The sequence below is a fragment of the Opisthocomus hoazin genome, chromosome Z, assembly GCF_030867145.1.
Source record: "Opisthocomus hoazin isolate bOpiHoa1 chromosome Z, bOpiHoa1.hap1, whole genome shotgun sequence".
In the NCBI taxonomy this organism is placed as follows: domain Eukaryota; kingdom Metazoa; phylum Chordata; class Aves; order Opisthocomiformes; family Opisthocomidae; genus Opisthocomus; species Opisthocomus hoazin.
In genome coordinates this window covers 39132208-39145400 of record NC_134454.1, presented here as the reverse complement: position 1 = coordinate 39145400, position 13193 = coordinate 39132208, and the positions used below count along the sequence as shown (strand labels likewise).

General features: G+C 36.6%; 1 protein-coding gene across 2 annotated transcripts in view; it reads right to left on the bottom strand.

Annotated features, from left to right (window-relative positions):
• MCCC2 (methylcrotonyl-CoA carboxylase subunit 2) overlaps nt 1-13193 on the bottom strand; it is a 41447-nt gene that overhangs the window by 13916 nt on the left and 14338 nt on the right. For both annotated transcript variants that reach the window (XM_075411097.1, XM_075411098.1), the window contains exons 7-13: nt 11439-11552; nt 5513-5577; nt 4481-4580; nt 3453-3548; nt 2110-2182; nt 1826-1902; nt 21-87 (exon numbers count right to left, since the gene is read on the bottom strand). In XM_075411097.1, the coding sequence (XP_075267212.1) occupies nt 21-87; nt 1826-1902; nt 2110-2182; nt 3453-3548; nt 4481-4580; nt 5513-5577; nt 11439-11552 (592 nt within the window). The remainder of the gene's footprint in view (nt 1-20; nt 88-1825; nt 1903-2109; nt 2183-3452; nt 3549-4480; nt 4581-5512; nt 5578-11438; nt 11553-13193) is intronic.

Sequence of the window (13193 nt, the reverse complement as noted above, 5' to 3'; positions counted from 1 at the left end):
AAAATATTGAGCTTATTCACCTGTAATATTCTGCAAAAACACAATGGGAATATTTCTCTGGCAACACAACTGGATAAAATGTGTACCCTGTGGAGAGGAAATAAAAACATAATAATAAAAAAAGGTAAGCCATTGAAAGTTGGATCAGCAAAGCTATCACTACTCTGAAGTCTGTGACAAGTCTGCTTTCGCTGAAGTCTGCGGGAGTTGTTTGTATCATGAAGTGCTGTACTACTTCTGCTTCATCCAAAGTCAACTGCAAAAACATGCATTCACTCTAGCAGAAGTAAGAAAATGCCAAAAATGTGTGAGTCCAAGGGTAAAGCAGAAATAATATCCCTAAAAAGCATTACTGCTGATACTAGAAAGCTCTACTGTTTGACTCAGCTGATACGTAGTTAAACCACAGACAGCTTCACAGTGTGGCATCTGAATTGAGTTTTGCAAGACTGTGTCATGGAAATTAAGCCACCCAGTCAGAAAAAACAAATCTGCCCATTTCCTATACAAGAGAAAACTATTCTCTGAAACTGGGAAAGGCCCTCCCCCCCCATTTTCTCATGGCCCTGCCAATTGCTGTAACACTCTTCCTCAGGGCAGATGTCCTCTCCCCATTTTCTAGGAAAAGAACATTTTCCTAGCAAACATACAAATAGTGGATTCCAAGCTTCTGTTTCAACTAGAAATAATCTAAATCAATAAAGTTCCTCATGTTATTTACACACTGCTGATAAAAAACCAAAAAAGCTATGTAGCACAGCAACTGAAAAAACCTCTAACCTTTTCACAATACAGAACCAGCAAAATTTACAAAAAGAAGAAAAAGAGAGAGAAATCATTAATATTTAGCTAGCTTTTTCAGAGAAGCACTCAAAAAGCACAGTGACGATCATGGGAAAAAGATGTGTCACAATGCATTACAAAAATGGAAAAGAGAAAAAAAGGAGTATTGTTAGATTATGATGCTTATAGAAACAACATCCTCAACAAAGGTTTCTCTAGAAGTGAAGCAAGTGAAACTTGACCATGTCTTCTGATATGCTAGCAAAAGTCAGCAGAGGAAAATTCCTTATATTTTTTTCACAGGCAGGAAAAAAATTGCAGCACTAAATTACCAGAAAAATACTGAAAGTATTATAAATACTGAGTTATTTTCAACTTGGAAATAGCTGTGTTAAAACAAATGCTAGCCCAAAACAATGTCACTTACTGTAGTGCTCCAAGTTGAAAGTATTGCTTCAGTACGTGAAACTTTTTGTTTATTATTTTACTACAGCAGTAAATCAAATAAAATTACTCCCTTTCTCCAAACCTCTCATCAAGGCTTCCTTTTTCCTATAGATTTTCAATGCAGATTTCCTCATCACTAGTTTAAGGAGCCTGCTAGGCCAAAAGTACCATATATAATTGCTATTACAAAAAATTCAACTGACAGCAGTTTCTTGAAAAAATAAAGAACTAAACCAAACAACATAGAACAACATAGTAAGCAACCACTCTGCAATCAGTGTGGACTTTTCCTGTAATAGCTGTAAAGTTCAGAATATACTATTTTAACTGTGTTGTGGTCACACAAATTCAAATGCTATTTTTCTAACTATATTTTCGTATTGACCTGTTGACTTCATACCAGAAAAATCTATAGAACACTGTATCTAAAATATGGTTAATTAATTCCACAGCTTATTAAGCTATTCCATGTTTACATGAAAAACATGGAACCAGTCCACTTGCATTATTTAAAAAATTCTTCATTTCAAGAGCAAATTGTTCACCGGAAGTTTTGTTTCTCAATGTCAAAGAAGCTAATAATCTATTTATTTACCTTTTTTGCTGACTCTGAGAAAAGAACTCCATTGTTTCCAATAATTCCTACTGGATAACCAAATATTCTTGCGAATCCTGAAGAGGAAAGATAAATTTGTAAGTTCTCACATATATTTATTTTACCATAGCATATAAAGGTAACATTTTCTCTTGGTAACAGAAACTGCTATTCTTTTGAAGAAAAGTTATAAAAAATATCAATGGGTAAGCCTAACAGAACGAATACAAATATAAAACCAGTAAGAACATACATAGAACAATTATAATAATATTTCTAAATACCTGTAATTAAAGTATCCCCATACAAGGCTTTGAATTCATCAAATTTACTTCCGTCTACAATTCTAGCAATGACCTTAAGAAAAGATAGAAAAATGAAATAAAATTCCTAATCCTTCATACTTGTTAACTTGTTTAGAAAGAAAGACCATGCTAACATTTAACTTAAAATAAATGCTTTCTATTTAGAGACCATCAAGCAGACTGCCATATAAATAGTCTGGATGGCAGGCAAAGCCCATCTACTTTTAAAGTGTGATTTATCTACATGTTTCTAAAAAATGGAATTTCAAGATTAAGAATAATCTAACAGAACAGTTCAAATTACACAGAAACAAAGTCTTCCTGATTAGTTAAATTTCAAAGAAAAACTGCTACCTCTGGTTATATTAAACATTAATCAGTAGACTCACATAAAGAGAAAAACGTATACAGCCATGAGTCACTTTCTTACAGATAAGTTTATTTTCAGCTTTGCTTAAGTTTGTGACATACAAAAATAATGAAGATCTGTTCTGAGGTTTCTCAGAGATGCAAAGGAGCCATTTTATATAAACATAGACCCATTGCTAGCAAGAAATTTGCCAGAAGATACTCATTTCAACTTTAAAAGATCATAAATCCAAACTATTACAACTTTGCAGAGCATAGTGCAAGTGAGACTTAATAATTAAGTGTTCACCTTTTTTTCCCTTAACAAAAAGCAAATCCTAGTAATTTCTGATGAAGTATTTTAGAAGGTACATACTAAGACTCTTTCTAAAAGAAACAGTTGGTTGGTAGTGAAAAAGGCTCTGAATATGGGATCTACGCAAAATCTGACATAGGATGTGGTCTTGGATGAGGGTACTGAGCCAAGTAACTACACTAGACCTGCAGTAGAGTACAATAGTATCCATATGCGGTTGGGAGAGCATAGAAATGTTTGGGGTGCTTATACTCCATATATTTTTAAATATTTGATCTTTACTTTCACAGGATTAACAGAAAAAGAAAGCTACCATATCACTTGGCAAGTCCATACAATGCTTTGCCAATGCAAAGTTCCCTATTTTCCGTCACTTTTTTCAGAATGTTATCAATCTCTCATCTTTGCTCACTCTTCTTAAAAGTATAAACAAAAAGCATTATATTTTCAACATGTCATTGCCATAGCAATGGATCCACTGGACAAAAAATCTTAAAAAAAAAAAAAGGCTGAAAGATTTAATGAAATTTAAATATTCACTATATACCCCAAATCAGATTTCTATAGACAAACTATGATGACATAAAGAGTGATTTCCTGCAAAAAAAAATGAGTACATGCATGCATGGGCATGCAGATCTTGCATTTACATTCCCACCTCCTTGACATCAAAGTTTCTTTTCAGCTGGTCGCCAACTATTCCATATATCTCATCAGCAGGAAATAAAGGCTCTTCTGATGGTTCTGTAGTCACCTGTAGCAATTCAACAAAACAATTTACATAAAGGAATTATTAGTCCACATTGCAACTCAAAAAAAACAAACAACAATTAATTTGCCAGCTGCTTTGAGCAGTCTTCTCTCCACCAACCACATCAAAACGCCCGTACTGGCTTGTCCTCATTTTGCATAAAGACCAGGTTTCTTAAACTGAAGGTTGGTAACACTTTCTCACCTATTGACACCATTGTTTCTACTCCTGCATATACCTGTGTATAGTGCTCCATCTCTTCTGTGTTACAAAAAATAATGTATGTTCTCCCAATTGCTTACTTTCCCCCTGTGCCCTATTAGGCAGGTAGTATCCTGAAAAACTGATGGAGATTTTTGCCATGCAACTGAATGCAAACACCTTGCCTTACTTCAGCTGCTGAGCTTTGATGTTAAATTCACCCTCTCGTGTCTCCTGCAAAAATAAGTTAAGGCATTCCCTTCCCCATATGCTATCCATCCTGTTTCCTACAAGGAATTTTTAAACCAATACAATGACATGATTTAGGTCTACCCCCACAGTTCTGTATCTTTCATTAATAATCATAGAAAATGCGTATTCAAAAAGACACTTCAGCAGGTATCTAATTTTAAGTCCATGGGAATGATCATGTGGGCTTAAAATTATACTAAGCACCTTGCAAGACTGGGTTGATCTTAAAGTGCAATTCTGTGATTCTGCAGCACTGTTCTAGTTGCTTCACTCTAGCATGTAATCTCAGTGATTTTATTGGGAATAATGCAGCAGGAATTTAACTGCAGAACTGAAGCATTAGAGAAATCTTCAAGGACAAGAACTGTAACTTCCATTTTCAAAGTGTCTAAAGCCAGAACGAAAACAGTGTTGTATAAATCAGGTGAAGAAAAGCGCCCCTTATTTAAATAATGTAGTATTCTCAGATTCTATACACTTACGTCTATTTTCTTTCGGAGATTTAAACTTCTTACTGCTTTCCTTGCTAGATGAAGTGCATGACTGTCATCCAATGCATAATGATCTGTTACACCGGATTTTCTGTATATAAATAACAACAGCAACATGAAGACTTAAAAAAAAAATCTGACAATGAAAATTTGAGGTTTTAAAAACTATCAAGACTTTAGAAGTTTTCTATTTATCTTTAAAATACACAGGCAACAATACAGGTCTCCATGTTTTGCTATGAAATTTCTTTCAAAATAAAACCATGCCTGAAATTTTCTTTGAAACAGTACATTCCTGTTATCAGACATGCCATAAAATAGTACCTCTAGGAAGTAAAAAATCTAAATGACGACATAGAAGATGACAAACTTTGTTCAAATGGAAATTAAAATTAATTTGAAATTATAAAGAAAACATATGTTTACTGAAATGTTATGAACTGCCGTTAAAAACAATTTTTTATTCACTTCAGTAAATTGAACTGAAAAATTAAGCATTTATTGTACTGTAATACTTAACTTATTGTACAGTACAACCTAACTTTGCTTACCATTTTTTATATTTTAGAAAGTGTAGAATTCTTTGTTTTGATAACAAATATTCCCTTACAAAAAACACAAGCTATTTTCATCTTGTTTGTAGTAAATTCTGACAGTAAAAAGACACAATCTGCAAAATATATTATGTTTGTGAATGTGTATTATTCTGCTAACACTCAGTATTAAACAGTACAGAAAAGTCCTCCATCTTATGTTTGATGCTGCACTACATCAGCCACATAAATATTTTAAAGTAGTATATGAAGGAAACAAGATCCTAACTAGAGTAACATAAGGTAACTATGCTACTCTAACAATAAAATGATTCATCAGCACCAGATAAGGACACAGAAAATCTTAATTTTCCAAATCTAAATATAGTTTTAAAAGATCTAAATAGACGTTAAAAACATAAAATAAAATACACGCTACTTAAGTCTAAAGGATGGAAGAAATTAACTCTGGGGAAATATTTCTTTAAACCTGCAGTGAAGATCTGCCCCTCCAAGATCCTCTGCTGATACCTCTTCACCTGTTGCTGCTTTGACCTACCACAAGAAAAGGAAAACGAGCTTTAGAGTTGACACTTGTCTTGCATTAATATTTACACTGGCTTAGTTATAGCAATAAGAGATCTTTGCAAAATGCTTCTTCATCAATAATATTTCCTTGGTTACTCTCCCTCAGAGCACTTAAAATGTGACAACATCGAATCATCAAAATTATTTAATTTCTCTGACTTTATATCCTTATTATGGATATGTGTATTATGGAAATGTATTAAAACCAATACGTGGTTTTAGTTGAGGAGGATTCTCCACTTACTGTTATATTTATTGCTGTGTCCATTATTAGCGTGAGTATACTTACACACCCTTAAGATTTATGAACATGCATTTTCACAAAAAAATTTTTAGCACTTCACAACCAATTTCAAATGTGATACTTTCCTGTATTGTTTCAAACAATACCTCAGTTGAAACTTGACATTCCTCAACTTTGCTTTCTCTACACAAACTCTTCTTCTGAGAATTTTAACTTACTTCTTTAAACATTGACCATAAAACAATCATTAGCAGTTTTTTTCTAAATATTTCATTAAATACTCAATAATTTAATAAGAATAATTTTCTTTAAAAAAAAAAATAATGTCATAAAGCTGTTTGGATCAAGTATGATATCTCCATAAAAATACCTGGAATGCACAATACAAATCCCAGATCTGTCAAATCTTAGACTTGACAGGATAATTTGAGAGTGAGTGAAATACTTCTTAGAACAAAGTAGTATCATTTACTACATGGTAAAAAATCAACTTCTTGATGCACTTCCACTCTACCGTAAATGCTTTGAAAAGGATTCCTTGCAAGCTGGTGAAACCATTATTCATCAAGCATGGAGAGTACAGAGGTAACATAAGAGAGAAGGAAAAACTATCATCACTTTTTTTTTTTCAGATTTCTGTTTGAGATCTGAATGCATCTGACACAGTATGCAGTTATAACATATTGTGATTCTGTGACTACTGCAGAACTTTGAACAAATCTGAACAGAGCACTGATTCCTCCTAGTGAAGAAATCTAGACACTCATTTTAATAAACTTTACAAAAATGGCTGTTTTTCCACTTCCACAGAGATTAAGTTTTTGTTCTCCAAATCACAGAGTTGGATTTGTGGAGTCTGTCAGCCACCCTAGGAGCCCATGTAGTTTAACTCCCCTGCTCAAAGCAGGGTCAACTAAAGGAGGTTGCTCATGACCGCGTACAGTTGTGTTCCGAGTATCTTCAAGGACTTCACAACCTCTCTGGACAACTTGGTTCAGCGTGACCACCACTGCAGTAAAAAGCGTTTTCTTACATCTAAACAGAATTTCCTATATTTCAGTCTGTGCCCTGTAGTTTGCTGACCTGTCACAGGGCACCAGTGAGAAGTCTGGCTCTACTGTCTTTATTCCCTTCTGCAAGGTATTCATACACATGAACAGATTCCACCTGAGCCATCTCTTCACCACGATGAAAAGTCCCAGGTCTGTCAGCCTCTTGTATCACAGATGCTCCAGTCCTTTCATCATCTTTATGGACTTCCATTGACTCACTTGAGTAGCTCCATGCCTTTCTTGGTCTGGAGAGCCCAGACTGGACCTAATGCCCCAAAAGTGTCTTTCAAGGGCTGAGCAGATGGGAAGGACCACCACCCTTGACCTGCTGGAAACACTCTCCCTAATGCATGCCCAGGATGTTGCTGGCTGCCTTTGCTGCAAGGGCACATTGCTAGCTCGTGTTCAACTTGGTGTCCACTGGGACCTACAGTGCCTTTTCTGCCAAGCATCTTCCCAACTGGCTGGTCCCCAGCCTGTTCTGGTGCCCAGGATTATTCCTTCCAAGAAGCATTTGCCCGCTATGTTTAACTTCAAAAGGTTCCATTCCCCAGCCTGTTGAGGTCCCCCTGAAAGGCAGAACAATCATCTGCTCTATTAACCACTCCTCACAGGTTTTTATCATTTGCAAATTTGCTGACCGTCAACTTTGGACTATTGTCCAGGTCATCAGTGAAGATGGTAAACAGTATTGGTCACAGTACTGACCTCTGGGGTACACCACTGGTGACTGACCTCCAGCTTGGGCCCAACAGTACAGCCAGTTCTCAGAACACCTCACTGCCCATTTACCCAGTCTGTACTTCATCAGTTTCTTGAGGATGTTATGGAAGACAGTGTCAAATGCCTTGTCAAAGTCAACATAAACAACATCCACTGCGCTCTCTGCTTCCACTAAGCCAGTCATCACGGCATAGAGGGCTATCAGGTTGGTCAGGCATGACTTTCCCACTGTAAATCCATGCTGACTACTTGCAGCCACCTTCTTGTGAAAAGCAGCACTACCTTGTCCATAGTGTTTTTGGAAATAGCTTCCAGGATTATCTGCTCCATCACCTTACCAGGTGCTGCAGTGCAATAGAGCATTCTACAAACCATAGTTTAAATAGTATTAACTTCCTTACAGTTCGTTACATTTTAACAGACTGCAAACAGATCCTTGATAGGATATGTGGGGATTTTCAAAGGAACCCCTGTTCAAGCTACTTCAGCTACCAATCATCAGGGGATACGAATACAAACTTTAGATAAAATGTGCATTTGCCACAATGTATCAGGCTGATGTGTAGAAGAGTCCCCAGCACATAAATATACACTAATCTGACAAACTTCTCCCTTTTTAGCAGACTTGCCTTCACAGCTGAGCACCGCAAGCAGCAAATTTTCCCTGGGGAAGGAAGACTCAGAAGCCTCCTGGAATGGGATGGAGAAGCCTACAGGTCAACACAGCATCCTGAGCTACCAAGCAGTATTGCCAAGGGTGAGGATATAGATTCCTCAGCTTAGGGGAGTGGAGAAGAATAGCCCTAGACATTACTACTAGTGTGACACTTCTTCTCTTACTGTTGAAATCTATCTGTTTGTGAAGTCCCTACTCCTCACCTTTCTAAAAAGGCGGCCAAGGAAACTTGCACTTTAGACTTTGGACTGTACCTGCAATTCACTTTTTTTAAGCATACACATCCCAAGACTAATTATAAGTAGCATCAGGGACTTTCTTTCACTTCCTTAGGATGTTTTGTTTCAGGCAGGTGAGTGAAAATCCAATCCAATTTTCTTCATACAGGAAAGACATTCTGGAGAACAGAGCATACACAATAATGACTACAATATCTGCTACACCATGGAGTGGAAGTGTCTTTGGGAGTCTGAAGTAATATTGATGCTTAGAGAAAGGCAAGCAAAATATTTTCAGTGAGAATACGAAAAGCTCTACCAAACAGAAAAGCTGACAGGTAGATTAAAGTTAAATCTATACGCACAAAGATAAGGATCATGACATCTGCATGTTGCTAAGGAACAAAATGAATTGGAGGACAGTTGTGAAATTTTCCTCTGGAAGTAGTGAAAAGTTTTTGTCTTTTCTAACTTCACAACCACCTTGCAGTCACTGACTTGCCTAGCCAAGCCTTCCCTCTGAGACTTGACTCAGGCCACCCTATTCCAACTGCCTATCCCAGCAAAAGTCTCCTGCTCTACATTTCAGTGATACACATGTACAATCTAAATTCCCTTGTGATGTTAAACAATTAACAGCCCCTTAGAACAAGAGAGTCTGGTTTCATTTTTTCAGCTTCCTAGCCAGCTCCTTGGCTAGTATGGCATATTAGCTGTCTTATTTTGTACCTGCTTAATGCTGGAGCTTGAAAGAAACTGGCTTTGAGTAAGCTCTCCAGGACACATTACACAGTGCACCCAACGGGTTTCCCAGGGTCCAACGAGCCTTTCCAGCTCTAACATAGCTCCAAACAGAATCACTCAAGGTGCACAGCACTCCCCAGCACTCTTGCAGATGGAAAAGCCACGTCAGAAGAGATGAGTTTGCTCAGGTCTTTCAGATTTACTAGCTGAGCTTCTGCAACAAACCACTCTGAACCTGAGCAAGCCCCAGAGCCAGTACTGCCACTTTGTATGCCACTGGCTCTAAGCTAATCAGCTGTGCTGGACCTAGGAAGGGTTTGTACGTAAGATAGCTCAGGTGTTCCTGCAACCACGGCAGTTATTTGTAACACAATAACCAAACTAATAACAGTCGGATGTAAAAATTCGTTTCTTTCATCATACTAATTTCCTTATCTCAAAAAAAAGATGCATGAATCACCCAATGTTACTCACTCAGCTAATATTGTTCTCAACAAATATCTTCATTCATATTTATGCCACTTTTCACCAAGAAACTGCTAATATCTAAATTACAGTGATAAATTTAGAGAAAATTGTTTAATTTTGAGGCAGGATTTGTCTTTTTTACCTATAAACAACAAGCTGAAAGAGACTAATACAAGATACTTAGGTCTTTGTTCCTTTTTAAGATGTTTGAAGCAACTACTGCTGAAGAAATGCCAACAGACAAAGAAATTCTGGAATTCTAAATTGTAATGAGTAGTAAATAAGTTAGTGTTAAATGGCATAGTTGCTATTAATTGCTTCATCTGCTTTTGCTGATTACTTTGTTCTTCTTGTCAGCTTGGAAAGCCTCCACTAAAATAATAAAATACTTCACATCCTAAATGTTTTTGTTATGGCAGACAACAAAATATCCTTGTACTTATGGGTATGTGTGTCCCCCCGGTGCTTTTGACATGCCGCTCACATTCTGAATTTATTTAAGATGTTCTGGAAAAGTAATTAGCATTACCAGTCATAGAAAAGTATGTCTGCAAGACTTTGAGGTTTTTTTTAAGCTGCACAGGAATTTAAAATCCATCTATACACTGAACTTTACAAGAAAAAAAGGTGTAATATGCTAAATCCACTTTTAGTATCAAGATGACACAGTGGGGGGGGGGGGAAAACCCCTAAAGTAAAGAATTAAATGCAAAATCATACTGTGGAAATTAGAGCAGTGCTACACAAGTAAACACCAAATGACCTCACAGGTAAATTCTTCATGCTTTTAAGGAAATTAACATAATCATGCCTTAGGAACTGGTCAACAAAAAAATCCGCCAGTGGTTGTCTTCCCATAGTTTATGGGACCTGCTACGTTTTCCCAGTATCTTAAGTGGTGGAAAGAAGTGATTTCCAGCACACTCCCCCTCCTCCATTACTACATGGATTGGGTGGAACAGTATCTTCATTAACAATGCTGGTAGTGATTTCTCCACTTAAGCCTGCTCAGGTTGGAAGGACTTCTGAGAGACATTTGATTTGCACTTGGCTTTGTCACAGGAAGCATACCTGAAAGTGCCCAAAAGACTATAACCAAAACAGAGTCAATGTGCTGCCTCAGACCAGTTTATTCAATGAAACAAATACTTGACTATTTCAAAAAAGCAAGTTTATCCAGTCAGACCTCACTGAGACTAGAACAGTTGTGCTGGGTGCTGCCCTACCTGTTAGCTATAGCACTAACATAACATTTACTACTGGAAATTCCTTTCTTCTCATAAAGTTTGTTAAGTAAAATTGTGTTTGTTAGCAAAGATTATTATTTCTATCAGCATAAAACTGAGCCTGTGCTAGAACTGGTACACTGGTACAGCTGTTTCTATATAAATATAGAAAATATTGAAAATATATAAATATTCTGTATTTATATAGAAAATTTTTATCATTTAAAATGTGCAAGGCAATCTAAAAGCTGTACTACAAAAACACCTTAACAAAGTCTGATTTACATATACACCTCTAAGAGATACAACAGTTTTAATTTAGGATATAAACATTCAGATACACTTAAAAAAATGCAAACTAATCTACCAAATATCTGGAAATATCTCACCAAGAAAGGTCTCAATACTTTAGATGGTACAATTCTCAGCAGCACAGTTTTGGGGGGGCTATGTTACTAGAAACTCCTCCATCCTTACCAGTGGTGGCCCTCCCAGGAATATTGTTCCCTGTTTGCCAACAATAATACTTTCATCAGCCATTGCAGGTACGTATGCTCCTCCTGCTGTACAAGATCCCATTACTACTGCTATCTGTTGGGAAAACAAACAACACAAGTTAGTCCAACCCTTAAAAACAGCAAAGGCACACGCTACTATGATAGAATCATAGAACGCTTTGGGTTGGAAGGTACTTTTAGAGGTCATCTAGCCCAACCTCCCTGCAGCAAGCATACACTGTACTGATTTTAATACAGGTTCTGGAACAGCACTGAAAGATTATTTTTGCCTATCAGAGCAAACTGTTTATTTATGTTTTAGCTTTTCTTCAGAAAAATAGGGAATCTTTCTACCTTTCAACAGTCTCTTTAACTGTGATCATCAGGCCACCCTGCAGGAAAACTCATACATGAAGTACCATGAGCCATGTATGTGAAGCGTTCAAAGAGGCACATGTTCTACCATGAAATTTGTTTTTACTGATGAATGGTAAAAGGTTGAAAGCTAGAGGTTGCTCCTGCTATTTATGCTGAAGTCGGAGCTTCAGTTGTTGTTTATTGGCATAATTTCACCGGTGTTAACATCCTTTGAAGAAAATTCCTCCCATCTGCTAGTATGTAACTTCAGTTCTTCAGTGGATCAACTAATTCACGTTGCCCCTTCAAGGTGAGTTGAGTACCTCATTGTAGGCTTTAGCATAAATAATCTCTGCTTCATCCTTTTGCCTAATTTTGAGATGAACATCTAGCCAATGAACATTTTCTGCCAGTAATATTTTCGTGGCACTTCTACAAAACTGACTTGACCCCAGATACAATGAATACTATAGCAGCACTTCATCGCGAAAGCAAAGTTTCTTACTTAACCTTGCCTCCAGGACGGCTCCTCCACAGAACCTTTCAAAACAGCTTGTAAAGCAGAAGAAATTGAATACTCATATGGAAAAGGCAGACAATAAGAGATTAATTGTCTAATCTAAAGCTTTCTTTCACAACCATAAAAAAACCCCCAAAACTAAAACACAAAATAATGTTATTTTGTGTTAACTTTCTTTGGAAATATTTCTAAAGTGACATCAAGTCATGTTCTGTGTTCAATGATTATTTAGTGTTCGCTCTTAAAAGAAAACAGCACACAGAAATAAAACCTCTATATCACATTATCTGAATCTAAAGCAGGAGTAGATGAACCATGTCAACCTGCTATCATCAAATCAAACAGCTTCTTCAGCAAACGTTTTTTTTGTATCTTAAACTATTCAGAGTCACATGATTAATATGCAGTATTTCTGTTGTGCATTTAATAAATATCTTCAGGTAGGCACAAAGACAACAGAAGCCTCTATAAACGGGAGAAACATGGGGGAAAAGTTAATTTGATTTTTTACCCAGGATTTGTGGGGTTTTTTTTTTCCTACTCTTCTTTCTACCATGCTTACGCTGAAAAATGTGCCTGCATTTAAACTTAAACTCAGGTGGTACTTTTTCCAGTACATAAACTTGAATACATATATATTGCAAAAGCCAAAATCTACTTGTCATAGTACAATCTTCAAGTCCCAACTAATGTGCTACTGCCTGACTTCATTCTTTCAAATACTGCATAGGAAATTACTTAAAAGCGCAATAAACATCAACACTTCTGAATGCACATACAGTATTTCATACCCACTGATCAGCTCACCATTGTATCCATGCAGCTTATGTGCGTGAGCGAGCTTAGGAAGTGGCTAAT